Source organism: Rutidosis leptorrhynchoides, chromosome 9, assembly GCF_046630445.1.
Source record: "Rutidosis leptorrhynchoides isolate AG116_Rl617_1_P2 chromosome 9, CSIRO_AGI_Rlap_v1, whole genome shotgun sequence".
NCBI classification, from domain to species: Eukaryota; Viridiplantae; Streptophyta; class Magnoliopsida; order Asterales; family Asteraceae; genus Rutidosis; species Rutidosis leptorrhynchoides.
The window spans coordinates 74,528,423-74,546,785 of NC_092341.1; the positions used below are offsets into that span (position 1 = coordinate 74,528,423).

Below are 18,363 nucleotides of genomic sequence, written 5' to 3' on the forward strand. Positions count from 1 at the left end.
ATTTCGGAACAACCATAGACACTCTATATGTGAATGTTGGAGTTAGCTATACAGGGTTGAGGTTGATTCCAAAATATATATAGTTTGAGTTGTGATCAATACTGAGATACGTATACACTGGGTCGTGGATTGATTCAAGATAATATTTATCGATTTATTTCTGTACATCTAACTGTGGACAACTAGTTGTAGGTTACTAACGAGGACAGCTGACTTAATAAACTTAAAACATCAAAATATATTAAAAGTGTTGTAAATATATTTTGAACATACTTTGATATATATGTATATATTGTTATAGGTTCATGAATCAACCAGTGGTCAAGTCTTACTTCCCGACGAAGTAAAAATCTGTGAAAGTGAGTTATAGTCTCACTTTTAAAATCTAATATTTTTGGGATGAGAATACATGCAGGTTTTATAAATGATTTACAAAATAGACACAAGTACGTGAAACTACATTCTATGGTTGAATTATCGAAATCGAATATGCCCCTTTTTATTAAGTCTGGTAATCTAAGAATTAGGGAACAGACACCCTAATTGACGCGAATCCTAAAGATAGATCTATTGGGCCTAACAAACCCCATCCAAAGTACCGGATGCTTTAGTACTTCGAAATTTATATCATATCCGAAGGGTGTCCCGGAATGATGGGGATATTCTTATATATATGCATCTTGTTAATGTCGGTTACCAGGTGTTCACCATATGAATGATTTTTATCTCTATGTATGGGATGTGTATTGAAATATGAAATCTTGTGGTCTATTGTTACGATTTGATATATATAGGTTAAACCTATAACTCACCAACATTTTTGTTGACGTTTAAAACTTGTTTATTCTCAGGTGAATACTAAGAGCTTCCGCTGTTGCATACTAAAATAAGGACAAGATTTGGAGTCCATGTTTGTATGATATTGTGTAAAAACTGCATTCAAGAAACTGATTTCGATGTAACATATTTGTATTGTAAACCATTATATAATGGTCGTGTGTAAACAGGATATTTTAGATTATCATTATTTGATAATCTACGTAAAGCTTTTTAAACCTTTATTTATGAAATAAAGGTTATTGTTTGTTTTAAAAATGAATGCAGACTTTGAAAAACGTCTCATATAGAGGTCAAAACCTCGCAACGAAATCAATTAATATGGAACGTTTTTAATCAATAAGAACGGGACATTTCAGTTGGTATCAGAGCGTTGGTCTTAGAGAACCAGAAAATTTGCATTAGTGTGTCTTATCGAGTTTGTTAGGATGCATTAGTGAGTCTGGACTTCGACCGTGTTTTCTTTAAAAATGATTGCTTAACATTTTTGTTGGAAACTATATATTATTAACATGTATATATTATGTTATATATTAATCTCTTAACATGTTTGATATTGTGTGATAGATGTCTACCTCTAGCACAAATCCCATTGACTCACCTAATAATAACGAAGAGTCGAATATATATTGGACTGATTCACAAGTTCCCGAAGAAGAACCGGAAGAAGAATCAGAACCGGAAGAAGAATCAGAACCGGAAGAGGAGGAACCGGAGGAGGAAATAGAACCAGTGGGGGAAATAATAAAATGGTTAAGTAAAAGAAAATTCTCAACCAACCGACCAAGGTTAATTATGGTCAATGGTGTTTCCGCCAAGGAAGCAAAATATTGGGAGGATTACCAATTCTCCGATGAATCGGATTCCGACGAGAATTCCGATGATGTTATAGAAATTACCCCAACTGAATTTAAAAAGGCAAAAGAAAATAATAAGGGAAATGGCATAAAAATAGAGAAATCTAATTCCAACCCCGATGAACTTTATATGTATCGTCAACCCCCGAAGCCCTTAAGTTGTAACAATGACCCGGGAACCTCTAAACCACCAGGTTTTTCTAAACCGTTGTGGAAAACGACAGCTCGTATTAGGGGAACATCATATATCCCTAGAAACTTGGCAAAACGAACCAAAACCGAAGAAGAAGAAACGAGCGAGTCGGAATAAGATAGTTGTATTCGTGTGGTGTAATATATGTAATATAGTGTGCTTATGCTTTATGATATATGTAAAAATTGCTTGTATTAATAAGTAATTTTTTTTTATTATGAATCTAACTCTTGTCTATTTTACAGTATAAAAACACAAAATGGATAGACAACCCAATATTTTAAGAGACCTACCCGGAGACATGATTGATGAAATCTTGTCTAGAGTCGGTCAGAATTCCTCGGCACAACTATTTAAGGCGAGATCAGTTTGTAAGACATTCGAAGAACGTTCCAAGAATTCCTTGGTTTATAAAAGGCTTTCGTTCGAAAGAAGGGGGATATCACATTGGGAAATCCATAAGTTACGATATGTTTACTTTGACGCATATATTGCGGGGAACCCAAATGCTATTTTACGCAACGGGTTAAGAAATTATTTTGACTCAATATATCCGAATATAGGACTTCGTGATTTAGAAAAAGCGGCTAACATGCAACATAAAGAAGCATGTTATGCTTACGGCTTAGTAATGTTCGCTTCTCACCAAAGTGAGAACAAGAACATCGGGCTACAACTATTAAACAAAACGTTCCCACAAGTGACGGAGTCGGTAATTGGGGTAAGAAATGAGGTTTTTAGGTTATTACGAGACTGTTGGACATTACATAACCCTCGTCCCTTTGACGACGTTACAACACACTGTCTTATCAACGGCCATAACGGTTATATTCCGCAAGACCAAGGATGGGAAGTAGTCCTAGTAAAACCAGAATGCATGACTTGTTTCTGGACGTATGAATTACGTGTCTTTATTGCCTTTGCTGAACGACTTGTGTACTAGCTAGAATTATCTTCACAACTATCTTGTATCAAAGTTATTGTGTGCTATATTTCATGCTTTATGTAAAATAAGCGGTATTGTAAGTTTGTAAAATATTGTATAAAAGTTTGAACGCGAAATATTATTATAATCAGTTTTTCATATAGAATTGTAGTAGTTGAATTGTATATTAGCTACTAAGTATGAACTTAACGGGTAGGTACTACCCGAATTTAAACTTATAAAATGCTAATATGAAGAAAAAGCTTTTATAAATGAGTTCATATTATGCTACGAAATACTATTTAACTACTCTTAATATTCTGTATGATTAACTTGTTCCATTTGAATATTTTGAAGGAAATGGCACCGACTACTCGACACACCATGAATATGAATGAAGAGGAATTCCATACTTTTCTAGCTTCAAACATAGCCGCAGTACAGGCTGCGCTACATACCAACAATAACCTTGGATCTAGCAGTACAGGAAATCGTGTAGGATGCACCTACAAAGAATTCACTGCCTGCAAACATTTGGAATTTGATGGAACCGAAGGACCGATCGGATTGAAACGGTGGACTGAGAAGGTCGAATCGGTGTTTGCCATAAGTAAGTGTACTGAAGAGGACAAAGTGAAGTACGCTACGCATACCTTCATAGGTTCTGCGTTAACATGGTGGAATACCTATCTAGAGCAAGTGGGACAAGATGATGCGTACGCACTACCGTGGTCAGTATTCAAGCACTTGATGAACGAGAAGTACCGTCCCAGAACCGAGGTCAATAAGCTCAAGACAGAACTTAGAGGGTTACGAACCCAAGGATTTGATATTACCACGTACGAAAGACGATTCACATAATTGTGCCTATTGTGTCCGGGAGCGTTCGAAGATGAGGAAGAGAAGATCGACGCGTTTGTGAAAGGATTACCGGAAAGAATCCAAGAAGATATAAGTTCACACGAGCCCGCCTCCATACAACAGGCATGTAGAATGGCTCACAAACTAGTGAACCAGATTGAGGAAAGAATTAAAGAACAGACGACTGAAGAGGCCAATGTGAAGCAAGTCAAAAGAAAGTGGGAGGAAAACGGTGATAAGAATCACCAATACAACAACAACAGCAAGTACAATAATAATCGCAACAATTATCCCAACAATCGCAACATCAATCGCAACTACAACAAACGGCCCAACAACAACAACAACAACAGCAACTACAACAATCATCCCAACAACAATAACAACCGCAACAACAACAACAATCAGAAGCAGCTATGCCAAAGGTGTGAAAAGTATCACTCGGGGTTCTGCACCAAATTTTGCAACAAGTGTAAAAGAAATGGTCATAGCGCGGCGAAGTGTGAGGTCTATGGACCAGGGGTTAACAAAACGAAAGGAACAAATGGTGTCGGAACGAGTAATGGCGGAGCAAGTAGTGTCGGAGCAAGTTATGCCAATGTAGTTTGTTATAAATATGGAAAACCGGGCCACATTATTAGAAATTGCCCGAACCAGGAGAACACGAATGGACAAGTCCGTAGAAGAGTTTTCAATATTAATGCGGCAGAGGCACAGGAAGACCCGGAGCTTGGTACGGGTACGTTTCTTATTGACAATAAATCTGCTTACGTTTTATTTGATTTGGGTGCGGATAGAAGCTATATGAGTAGAGATTTTTGTGCTAAATTAAGTTGTCCATTGACGCCGTTGGATAGTAAATTTTTACTCGAATTAGCAAACGGTAAATTAATTTCAGCAGATAATATATGTCGGAATCGAGAAATTAAACTGGTTAGCGAATCATTTAAGATTGACTTGATACCAGTAGAGTTAGGGAGTTTTGATGTGATAATCGGTATGGACTGGTTGAAAGAAGTGAAAGCAGAGATCGTTTGTTACAAAAATGCAATTCGCATTATACGAAAAAAAGGAAAACCGTTAATGGTGTACGGAGAAAAGGGCAACACGAAGCTACATCTTATTAGTAATTTGAAGGCACAAAAACTAATAAGAAAAGGTTGCTATGCTGTTCTAGCACACGTCGAGAAAGTACAAACTGAAGAAAAGAGCATCAATGATGTTCCCGACGCAAAAGAATTTCCCGATGTATTTCCGAAAGAATTACCGGAATTACCCCCACATCGATCCGTTGAATTTCAAATAGATCTTGTACCAGGAGCTGCACCAATAGCTCGTGCTCCTTATAGACTCGCACCCAGCGAGATGAAAGAACTACAAAGCCAACTACAAGAACTATTAGAACGTGGTTTCATTCGACCAAGCACATCACCATGGGGAGCTCCTGTTTTGTTTGTCAAGAAGAAAGATGGTACATTCAGGTTGTGTATCGACTACCGAGAGTTGAACAAACTTACCATCAAGAACCGCTACCCACTACCGAAAATCGACGACTTATTTGATCAACTACAAGGCTCGTCTGTTTATTCAAAGATTGACTTACATTCCGGGTATCATCAAATGCGGGTAAAAGAAGATGATATTCCAAAGACTGCTTTTACGACGCGTTATGGTCATTACGAGTTTATGGTTATGCCGTTTGGATTGACTAACGCACCAGCTGTGTTCATGGACCTTATGAACCGAGTGTGTGGACCATACCTTGACAAGTTTGTCATTGTTTTCATTGATGACATACTTATTTACTCAAAGAATGACCAAGAACACGGTGAACATTTGAGAAAGGTGTTAGAAGTATTGAGGAAGGAAGAATTGTACGCTAAGTTTTCAAAGTGTGCATTTTGGTTGGAAGAAGTTCAATTCCTAGGTCACATAGTGAACAAAGAAGGTATTAAGGTGGATCCGGCAAAGATAGAAACTGTTGAAAAGTGGGAAACCCCAAAAACTCCGAAGCATATACGTCAATTTTTAGGATTGGCTGGTTACTACAGAAGATTCATCCAAGATTTCTCCAAAATAGCAAAACCCTTGACTGCATTAACGCATAAAGGGAAGAAATTTGAATGGAAGGATGAACAAGAGAAGGCGTTTCAATTATTGAAGAAAAAGCTAACTACGGCACCTATATTGTCATTGCCTGAAGGGAATGATGATTTTGTGATTTATTGTGACGCATCAAAGCAAGGTCTCGGTTGTGTATTAATGCAACGGACGAAGGTGATTGCTTATGCGTCTAGACAATTGAAGATTCACGAGCAAAATTATACGACGCATAATTTGGAATTAGGCGCGGTTGTTTTTGCATTAAAGACTTGGAGGCACTACTTATATGGGGTCAAAAGTATTATATATACCGACCACAAAAGTCTTCAGCACATATTTAATCAGAAACAACTGAATATGAGGCAGCGTAGGTGGATTGAATTGTTGAATGATTACGACTTTGAGATTCGTTACCACCCGGGGAAGGCAAATGTGGTAGCCGACGCCTTGAGCAGGAAGGACAGAGAACCCATTCGAGTAAAATCTATGAATATAATGATTCACAATAACCTCACTACTCAAATAAAGGAGGCGCAACAAGGAGTTTTAAAAGAAGGAAATTTAAAGGATGAAATACCCAAAGGAGAGAAGCATCTTAATATTCGGGAAGACGGAACCCGGTATAGGGCTGAAAGGATTTGGGTACCAAAATTTGGAGATATGAGAGAAATGGTACTTAGAGAAGCTCATAAAACCAGATACTCAATACATCCTGGAACGGGGAAGATGTACAAGGATCTCAAGAAATATTTTTGGTGGCCGGGTATGAAAGCCGATGTTGCTAAATACGTAGGAGAATGTTTGACGTGTTCTAAGGTCAAAGCTAAGCATCAGAAACCATCAGGTCTACTTCAACAACCCGAAATCCCGGAATGGAAATGGGAAAACATTACCATGGATTTCATCACTAAATTGCTAAGGACTGCAAGTGGTTTTGATACTATTTGGGTAATAGTTGATCGTCTCACCAAATCAGCACACTTCCTGCCAATAAGAGAAGATGACAAGATAGAGAAGTTAGCACGATTGTATTTGAAGGAAGTCGTCTCCAGACATGGAATACCAATCTCTATTATCTCTGATAGGGATGGCAGATTTATTTCAAGATTCTGGCAGACATTACAGCAAGCATTGGGAACTCGTCTAGACATGAGTACTGCCTATCATCCACAAACTGGTGGGCAGAGCGAAAGGACGATACAAACGCTTGAAGACATGCTACGAGCTTGTGTTATTGATTTCGGAAACAGTTGGGATCGACATCTACCGTTAGCAGAATTTTCCTACAACAACAGCTACCATTCAAGCATTGAGATGGCGCCGTTTGATTTGGTAAGCGGGGGAAACTAAATCCAAGGTACATTGGACCATTCAAGATTATAGATCGTGTTGGACCAGTAGCTTACCAACTGGAGCTACCTCAACAACTCGCGGCTGTACATAACACTTTCCACGTCTCAAATTTGAAGAAATGTTTTGCTAAAGAAGATCTCACTATTCCGTTGGACGAAATCCAAATCAATGAAAAACTTCAATTCATTGAAGAACCCGTCGAAATAATGGATCGTGAGGTTAAGAGACTTAAACAAAACAAGATACCGATTGTTAAGGTTCTATGGAATGCTCGTAGAGGACCCGAGTTCACCTGGGAGCGTGAAGATCAGATGAAGAAGAAATACCCGCATTTATTTCCAGAAGATACGTCAACACCTCCAACTGCTTAAAATTTCGGGACGAAATTTATTTAACGGGTAGGTACTGTAGTGACCCGAACTTTTCCATGTTTATATATATATTAAATGAAATTGTTATTTACATGATTAAGTGTTTCCAACATATTAAGCAATCAAACTTGTTAAGACTTGATTAATTGAAATAGGTTTCATATAGACAATTGACCACCCAAGTTGACCGGTGATTCACGAACGTTAAAACTTGTAAAAACTATACGATGACATATATATGGTTATATATATAGTTAACATGATTTTATTATAAGTATGTATCTCATTAGGTATTTTAACAATGAGTTATATACATAAAAATGAGACTATTAATTTAAGAAACTCGAAAACGATATATATAACGATTATCGTTATAACAACGTCTTACTAGGTACATATGAATCATATTAAGATATTGATACACTTGGTTAATTATGTTAAATGATAATTAAATATATTATTAAGTGTATTAACAATGAAATGCATATGTAAAAATAAGACTACTAACTTAATGATTTCGAAACGAGACATATATGTAACGATTATCGTTGTAACGACATTTAACTGTATATATATCATACTAAGATATATTATATATCATAATATCATGATAATATAACAATTTAACATCTCATTTGTTATAATAAACAATGGGTTAACAACATTCACAAGATCGTTAACCTAAAGGTTTCAAAACAACATTTACATGTAACGACTAACGATGACTTAACGACTCAGTTAAAATGCATATACATGTAGTGTTTTAATATGTATTCATAAACTTTTGAAAGACTTCAAGACACTTATCAAAATACTTCTACTTAACAAAAATGCTTACAATTACATCCTCGTTCAGTTTCATCAACAATTCTACTCGTATGCACCCGTATTCGTACTCGTACAATACACAGCTTTTAGATGTATGTACTATTGGTATATACACTCCAATGATCAGCTCTTAGCAGCCCATGTGAGTCACCTAACACATGTGGGAACCATCATTTGGCAACTAGCATGAAATATCTCATAAAGTTACAAAAATATGAGTAATCATTCATGACTTATTTACATGAAAACATAATTACATATCCTTTATATCTAATCCATACACCAACGACCAAAAACACCTACAAACACTTTAATTCTTCAATTTTCTTCATCTAATTGATCTCTCTCAAGTTCTATCTTCAAGTTCTAAGTGTTCTTCATAAATTCCAAAAGTTCTAGTTTCATAAAATCAAGAATACTTCCAAGATTGCAAGTTTACTTCCAAGTTTTCTAAATCCATTCCAAGTAATCATCCAAGATCAAGAAACCTTTGTTACTTATAGTAGGTTATCTTTCTAATACAAGGTAATAATCATAATCACACTTTAATTCAATTTCTATAACTATAACAATCTTATTTCGAGTGGAAATCTTACTTGAAATTGTTTTCGTGTCATGATTCTGCTTCAAGAACTTTCAAGCCATCCAAGGATCCTTTGAAGCTAGATCTATTTTTATCATTTCCAGTAGGCTTATCCAAGGAACTTGAGGTAGTAATGATGTTCATAACATCATTCGATTCATACATATAAAGCTATCTTATTCGAAGGTTTAAACTTGTAATCACTAGAACATAGTTTAGTTAATTCTAAACTTGTTCGCAAATAAAAGTTAATCCTTCTAACTTGACTTTTAAAAATCAACTAAACACATGTTCTATATCTATATGATATGCTAACTTAATGATTTAAAACCTGAAAACACGAAAAACACCGTAAAACCGGATTTACGCCGTCGTAGTAACACCGCGGGCTGTTTTGGGTTAGTTAATTAAAAACTATGATAAACTTTGATTTAAAAGTTGTTATTCTGGGAAAATGATTTTTATTATGAACATGAAACTATATCCAAAAATTATGGTTAAACTCAAAGTGGAAGTATGTTTTCTAAAATGGTCATCTAGACGTCGTTCTTTCGACTGAAATGACTACCTTTACAAAAACGACTTGTAACTTATTTTTCCGACTATAAACCTATACTTTTTCTGTTTATATTCATAAAATAGAGTTTAATATGAAACCATAGCAATTTGATTCACTCAAAACGGATTTAAAATGAAGAAGTTATGGGTAAAACAAGATTGGATAATTTTTCTCATTTTAGCTACGTGAAAATTGGTAACAAATCTATTCCAACCATAACTTAATCAACTTGTATTGTATATTATGTAATCTTGAGATACCATAGACACGTATACAATATTTCGACCTATCATGTCGACACATCTATATATATTTCGGAACAACCATAGACACTCTATATGTGAATGTTGGAGTTAGCTATACAGGGTTGAGGTTGATTTCAAAATATATATAGTTTGAGTTGTGATCAATACTGAGATACGTATACACTGGGTCGTGGATTGATTCAAGATAATATTTATCGATTTATTTCTGTACATCTAACTGTGGACAACTAGTTGTAGGTTACTAACGAGGACAGCTGACTTAATAAACTTAAAACATCAAAATATATTAAAAGTGTTGTAAATATATTTTGAACATACTTTGATATATATGTATATATTGTTATAGGTTCATGAATCAACCAGTGGCCAAGTCTTACTTCCCGACGAAGTAAAAATCTGTGAAAGTGAGTTATAGTCCCACTTTTAAAATATAATATTTTTGGGATGAGAATACATGCAGGTTTTATAAATGATTTACAAAATAGACACAAGTACGTGAAACTACATTCTATGGTTGAATTATCGAAATCGAATATGCCCCTTTTTATTAAGTATGGTAATCTAAGAATTAGGGAACAGACACCCTAATTGACGCGAATCCTAAAGATAGATCTATTGGGCCTAACAAACCCCATCCAAAGTACCGGATGCTTTAGTACTTCGAAATTTATATCATATCCGAAGGGTGTCCCGGAATGATGGGGATATTCTTATATATATGCATCTTGTTAATGTCGGTTACCAGGTGTTCACCATATGAATGATTTTTATCTCTATGTATGGGATGTGTATTGAAATATGAAATCTTGTGATCTATTGTTACGATTTGATATATATAGGTTAAACCTATAACTCACCAACATTTTTGTTGACGTTTAAAACATGTTTATTCTCAGGTGAATACTAAGAGCTTCCGCTGTTGCATACTAAAATAAGGACAAGATTTGAAGTCCATGTTTGTATGATATTGTGTAAAAACTGCATTCAAGAAACTGATTTCTATGTAACATATTTGTATTGTAAACCATTATATAATGGTCGTGTGTAAACAGGATATTTTAGATTATCATTATTTGATAATCTACGTAAAGCTTTTTAAACCTTTATTTATGAAATAAAGGTTATGGTTTGTTTTAAAAATGGATGCAGTCTTTGAAAAACGTCTCATATAGAGGTCAAAACCTCGCAACGAAATCAATTAATATAGAACGTTTTTAATCAATAAGAACGGGACATTTCAAGGTTTACATCACGGATCGACCCTTAGCCCATATCTTTTCGCTTTGATTCTAGACGAACTGACTCAAAGGATACAAGATAACATCCCATGGTGCCTAATATTCGCGGACGATATTGTATTAGTTTCGGATTCCCAAGATGAGCTTAACAGAAGGCTAGAGCAATGGAGGATCGCCCTATAATCAAATGGCCTACGGATTAGCAGACTTAAATCGGAGTACCTTAGATGCGATTTCAGGACGAGCGAAGAGGAACAAGAGGATATAGTGGATGTCCGAATTGGGGATCAACTTTTACCTCCACAAGAGTCCTTTAGATATTTAGGCTCGATGCTCCATAAATCGGGAAGGATAGATGAGGACGTGACACACCGTATACAAGTAGGATGGTTGAAGTGGAGGGCAGCGAAAGGGGTGTTGTGCGACAAGAAGGTACCCCTTAAATTGAAAGGAAAATTCTTCAAGGTGGCAATCAGACCGGCCATGTTGTACGGATCGGAGTGTTGGCCAATGACGAAAGCCCGGGAGAGAAGGATGGAGGTGGCAGAAATGAGGATGCTTAGGTGGATGTGTGGTAAGACTATGTTAGATATGATATCAAATGGAGTTTTTAGGGAGAACTTGGAAGTTGGGAACATAACCAACAAGCTGAGGGAAGTACGACTTAGATGGTTTGGACATGTTTTGAGGCGTCCACTTTTAGCCCCGGTTAGGAGAGTCGAGACCCTCGTTGTTGGGGGCGTAAGGAGAAGGGGTAGACCCAGACGTAGGTTGGAGGATAGATTGAAGCTTGACATGAAGGAGCTCTTATTGACCAAGGACATGACCTCTGATAGGAATTTGTGGAGGAGTAGAATTAAAATAGATGACTATGTTCTACATATTATTTATTTATTTTATATATTTATTTTATATTCCGTGCCTACTTGCTTGTGTGCACTTCATTTATGTCTTTTTTTTTTTTTTTTTGCGTGGGACTTTTCGTATTGGCTGTACATGTTTTTTGGATATATAAAATATCTATACTTATTGTAGCATTTTTCACATGCTTTATTGCTCTATATGGTTACATGTTTGTATTAAATTATATAGCAATTTAATTATACGTACTTTCATATCACATGTTTTTATGCTAACATAGTATACTTATTTGTCTATGCTTACATTGTATACCATCTACTTTATACTGCATATTATACCTACATGCTTTTTACCAACATGTTTACGTATGCTTATTGTACTTACATGACTTGTTATACTTGCATATTTGACACTCACTTATTTTACTTTTATGTTATATTACATTATATTGTTACCTGCTCTTTTTACCTATACATATCGTATTGGAGTATACATTATTCATGGTAAAGTTTATATTTTATCAACTGTACTTGTATATTTTTACTGCACATATCGAAATTCATGGTTCTTTCTGGCCGGAGGTCCCTGGGAAGCAGCCTCTCTGCTCTACAGAATAGGGAGGGACGACTTCCTCTACCTGGGGACCGATAGGTATCCGTGGGTGGAGGAATGACTTCCCTTTTACTTTAGGGTAGAGGAAAGGACTGTCTACATCTAACCTCCCCCATACTCCACTTTAGTGGAATTGGGTATTGTTGTTGTTGTTATTTTTGTTTGTTTATGTTTTTTCTTTCTCAACTCGTGGTTAGAGAGACAACTTCTCTTTTATTCTAAGATAGAGGAAAGATTGTCTAAATATCACATTCACCATACATTGCATGTGAGGAATTAATTATTGTTGTTGTTGTCGTTGTGTGTAGAGGTATCTAAACCCTCAACCTCACTCAACTTCACTTATCTCGCACGAAAAATTCACTAGAGAATGTAAATCAAAGTTCAAAATAATAACCAATGTAGCAACAGTTCAGTGGTTCCTGTTACCTTTGAAGCCGAGACTCACCATGTGAAAGCTTGGACTTAAAACAGACGCAAGTTCAATCCACACTCGCGGCAAGAATTTACAACTCTTGTGGTAGTGGGATGATGATTGCTCCTGTCACATGTGTGGGGATCCGTGAAGGTAATTTTTCGACATCCGACTCTTTGAAGGTGAGTCTGATGAGTTATCCAAAGGAAACATAGACTTGGAGTGTGCTTGCCAAATATACATCTTTTGTACAAATTTAAAATAATTTTTTTTCCTCTTTTTTTCATTTATAAAAAAAAAATTAGATTATTCAAATTATTTTCACCAAATCATTTGGCTTGAGCAAAAAGAAAAGCCCCTCGTTAAACCTTAAACACTTCTCTCTACCACCAAAACCACAAACATAATTTTCCGGCCAAAAATCAAAATCAAAATCAAAATCAAAGCTCAACAAAATGTTCAGAAATCAATACGATACAGATGTAACGACATGGTCACCGGCCGGCCGATTATTTCAGGTAGAATACGCAATGGAAGCAGTGAAACAAGGATCTGCAGCAATCGGTCTTCGATCCAAAACTCACGTGGTTCTCGCGTGCGTTAACAAAGCTAATTCTGAACTTTCTTCTCATCAGAGAAAGATCTTCAAAGTCGATGATCATATCGGCGTTGCTATCGCCGGACTCACCGCCGACGGCCGTGTTTTATCGCGGTATATGAGATCTGAATGTATTAATTATGGTTATACGTATGAATCTCCGCTTCCTGTTGGACGATTAGTTGTTCAACTCGCCGATAAAGCTCAGGTTACTTTTAATTTGTGTGAATTTGCAAAATATGTTTATTTAATTGCTTCAATAATTGTATATATTTTGTGTATTTGTATCTATGTTAGGTTTTTTAGGTTCTAGGGTTTACTTGATGAAAATGAAATTGAAATTGAGAAGTATTTATGTAGTTTAAAAGGTAATTTAATTATATTTGTTTCTGTTGTTTCGATTTAATAAATTATTAGGTCACTGTGTCTTTTATAGTATATATATACAATAGAGTGAATTTACTAGCTACATGACTGTATGTATGTAAATGGATAATGTGTTTAATGTGAAGTAGATTCTTTTGTTCTGTTAAGAGCACGATAATGGTGGATTCGTCGTTATGTACAAGTTTCATTTTGATGGTGGTTTGATGCTGTGAAAGATGAAAGTAAGAGTGTAAAAGTAGTTAGGTGATTATTCTGTTGAGGGCTGTTTTTTGGATGGCGAAAAACATTATGGAAGAAGAGGTGCATAATGATACATTTACATTGGTTTTGGTTAGAGCTATTATTGCGATTAAGTTATTGAAGGGTGTAGCTTGTGCCCTTCTTAAGTCATTTTAGTGCAACTTTTGTCCGTTCATTGTGTGTATTTGTATCTGCGATGTTTTTAGGTACCAAACACCCTATTCAGATTCTTTTTTAACAGTCATCTATCTGAAAAAGATTGCACTAAAGGGTCAAAAAGATGGAACCGATCCGATTGACGATTTCTACAGCATACTCTACCTATGTTGACTTTACAAAATAAATTCTCGATCATTTACTTTGGATTATGTACATACGTTGGAAACTAAGTTTTCATTATATTGCCTTGAATTATATTATTTAATTTAAATAAGTCAATTCTAATTTCCATTTTCTTCTCCGCACATAATAATTTGATAATTTTGTAACATCTTCACAACATGATATATTCTTTTCTTTTGTAACTTACATTTTACTTCGTACATAATAATTAGGTTCTATTGTATGATGATATAGGTGAAAAATGATGTATAATTTGTACTTACTTTTCCATCCGTATGATTAAGTGATATTATTTCAATAACAATTGTATTATTTAGTTACTACAAAAATGATTATGTTATCTCATTCACTTCACAACCACTAGGTGCCCAAAATAGAAAAAGAAATAAATGACAAAATAACTTTTCGACCATTTACTTTGGATCAAGCTTGACTTGAATAAAAAGAGACTTGAATGAAGTACCAAATAAATATGTTCAGAATTAGGTTTCAATTGCTGCTAGTTTTTATATTACTCCTAAGGCTTTATGTTTAAATTGAGACTTTAATAAAAAAAGTAGCTTTGTAGAGAATTTATCTAAATAGATATGTATGTGTGAATTCTTGGATTTGTACCGCTAAGGCTTTATGTTTAAATTGAGACTTTAATAAAAAAAGTAGCTTTCTAGAGAATTTATCTAAATAAATATGTATGTGTGAATTCTTGGATTTGTACCGGGCTTGAAGTAAAATTTAAGATACAAACTAAATGATTCGAACATGCACGTGTTGAATAGGCATACACAACTAGTGAAAAATAATTTAACGCAGACTTTGCCTTCGGGCATAACATTGTCTTGGTCGAAGAGGCAGACTTTTCTTTTAGTCACTGCTTAGCGACCATACTCGATGACGCCAAAGACATAATAGGCACATCCTACGATACATACAGTACTGTTATTATGTACTTTTTACCATAGTAGAAGTAACAATACAGTATGTAAAAGTAGAAGTAACCGCGCGCATGTATTGAAGGACGTGAATGTTATGTCTTTAGCACCACCGAGTGTGATTGTCAAGCATTGACTAAAGAAGAAGTTCTCTTCTCCAACCAAGAGGATGTTCTGCCAGATGGCCTAATCTGCGTTAAGTTGTTTTGCACTAGTCGCGTATGCCTTTCCACACCTGCATGTTCGAACCGTTTATTTGTATCTTAAGCTTTATTTTTAAAAGGTAGGGTGTAAACGAGGCGAGCCCGAGCTCATCCAGACTCGAGCTGGGCTCGTTTAAATTTCATTGAGCTCGAGCTCAACTCGTTTGATATTTTATAAGCTCGAGCTCGACTAGTTAATTACATAATCTTATTTTCTCTATATTATTTATATTTATTAGATTTCATATTTATTGTTTTTGTAATTTTATCTACATAAAATAAGATTTACTATTATTCTTTCAACTATTATTGATATTGATATTGATATAATAGTAACTATTACTCCCTCCATCCCAAATCTATTGTCCCAGAAAAAAACACACGGTGTAAGAAAAAGTACGTGTCACATGTGCGTTTTTGTTAACTTTCCAGTCTTACTCCTTACTTTTTACCTATCTTTTTGTCCTACATGAATAGACTTGTGGCACAAAAGATTTTATCACATTATTCTTTTCCATTTATGGAAGTGTACAATTAATTTGGGATATTCGAAAATGGAATAATCGACAATAGAATTGGGACGGATGGAGTATATATAATTATATATTATATATTTATATTATGTATATTATAATATATTACTAAAAAAATTAATATTTTTGGTGTATATAAATGAAATGCTCGTTTAGGCTCGCGAGTTTGTTCGAGCTCGAGATATGAAGCTCGAGCTCATTTACTGAATGTGCTTGTAATAATTAAGTTCAAGCTCGGGCTTGAGCTCGTTTAGGCTCGGCTCGAATCGAGCTTTTAACGAGTCGAGCTCGAGTAGTTCACGAGTAGCTCTGCTCATTTACACTGCTAGTAAAAGGTAATCGATTTAGCATTTAAATCATACTTTAGGATAGCCAACTGATATAAAAATTGTGGCAAGAGCTACTGAGAATAGTTTGTGTAAGTTGAAGTTGTTTGAAGTTTTAAAAATTAGTTTCTAGAAACGAAAGTTGAAAAATTTCTGGTATTTAAGAAGTGACAAATAAAAGAGTATTTTACAAATAATTCATGAAGAAGTGGCTAAAGCTTAATAACGCCTTATGACTGTACAACAACAACAACAACAACAGTACCCAATACCACTTGAGTGGTGTATGGGGGAGGTGAGATGTAGACAATCCTTCCTTTATCCGAGAATAAAAACAAGTCATTTCTCCACCCAGAAAAGTAGAGGAAGTCATCCCTCTCTTTATTCGGCGGATAAAGAGATTGCTTCCGAGTGGACCTCCGGCCTTTAAAAAAAAAATAAATAAATAAATACATAAAAATTGAGACGCCATGAAAATGGTAGAATCAAATTTTCATGGGTTTAAAAGCCTGCCTGAAAATCAATTTAGGCTCTAAGCGGCAGTCAAGACGCCACTTAATCGACGTTTGGTGTTGCCTCAATAAATAAAGCCAAGGGACCTTGTAAACAGAACACGAAAGGTATGCCGGGTGGAAGTTGTTGCACAAGCAAAGAGCCAACCACCCGTAACAAACCAAATTCTTTACTTTGTCAATGTGTACCCTATTAACATGTATCTATAGCAAACACAAATTCTTACCTAAGTCATTTGTTAACAGGTATGTACCCAACGCTCATGGAAACGTCCTTATGGTGTGGGTCTACTTGTTGCCGGTTTAGACGAATCTGGGGCCCATCTCTACTACAACTGCCCTAGTGGAAATTACTTTGAATACCAAGCTTTTGCTATTGGGTCCCGCTCACAAGCTGCTAAAACATACTTGGAGCGCAAATTCGACAACTTCACAAGCTCGTCTCGTGATGACCTCATCAAAGATGCTCTGTTTGCCATTAGAGAGACGTTACAAGGTGAAAAACTCACAAGTTCTGTATGCACAGTTTCTGTTGTTGGAGTTGGTGAAGCATTTAATATTTTGGACCAAGCAACTGTACAATCGTTGATTAACGAGTTTGAAATTTCTGGAGAAGAAGCTCCAGTTAATGAGAGTGTGGCGGCGGAAACTGGCGGTGCCGGTGCTGATCAGGGCGGAGATGCTGTGGTGGAAGAAGCCGCTCCGATGGATATTTGAGGAATGTTTGTGTTTCTTTGATGCAAAATCTGATGTTTGTTTTAGAAGTTGATATGGACATGAAATTACTTTCTGCTGGAATCTTTTAATTGCAGTTTTTAATGTTCTTTTTTGGAGCTTCACTTAAGTGCTGCCTATTATGAACTCTCAATATGGAACCTATATTACATGATTGCAGTTATTAAGCTGAGTTAAAGCATCCCACTAGTGTTGCAAGAAAGTATTCTACAATTTAGGTATCATATGTCAGTATTAGTGAGTTTTTTGCAAGACTGGTGTCTTTTTAAAGCTAGGGTTTCGATATGTTTATCCTCCACTTTGTATGGTAGTATTCAAACGAAGATGAAATATAGTGGTTGAGAAACACTGCACTCAAATTCTCAATAATATTATAGATAACATTATTTTATTGATATCTAAAATAGATAATTTCAACCCATTTTGAGACTTAAAACATTGTAAAGAGCTGAATGGTCTTTATATGTATTAAAAAAAAAAAAAGGCGTTTTGTCATAACGAATGCATATTGGTTTTGTCACAAGGAACTGAAAGATTATGATAAGGCGGTTGCTAACATGATACCTCCTGAAAATTTGAACAAATTCTGTTGCCAAAACGGCGAAACGTACCGGTAAGGTTCATTTTTGTTGGACCGAGATGTTGGTATTTCTTTCGGAGCATTTGAACCCTGCGCTCTTAAAAGAAACTGAGAAT

General features: G+C 35.5%; 1 protein-coding gene across 1 annotated transcript; it reads left to right on the forward strand.

The window, feature by feature from the left end:
* The first annotated feature begins 13,213 nt into the window (after positions 1-13,213).
* On the forward strand, positions 13,214-17,839 carry LOC139866941 (proteasome subunit alpha type-1-B-like). Its single transcript, XM_071855241.1, has 2 exons — positions 13,214-13,668; positions 17,179-17,839. The coding sequence occupies exons 1-2, from the start codon at positions 13,318-13,320 to the stop codon at positions 17,647-17,649; spliced, it is 822 nt and encodes a 273-aa protein (XP_071711342.1). The 5' UTR covers positions 13,214-13,317; the 3' UTR covers positions 17,650-17,839.
* The last annotated feature ends 524 nt before the right edge of the window (positions 17,840-18,363 follow it).

Bases quoted from the DNA above. Each gene is read 5' to 3' on its own strand.
- LOC139866941 (XM_071855241.1), top strand. From the start codon at position 13,318: ATGTTCAGAAATCAATACGATACAGATGTAACGACATGGTCACCGGCC. The intron at 13,669-17,178 runs GTTACTTTTAAT...ATTTGTTAACAG, and splicing joins AACTCGCCGATAAAGCTCAG to GTATGTACCCAACGCTCATG.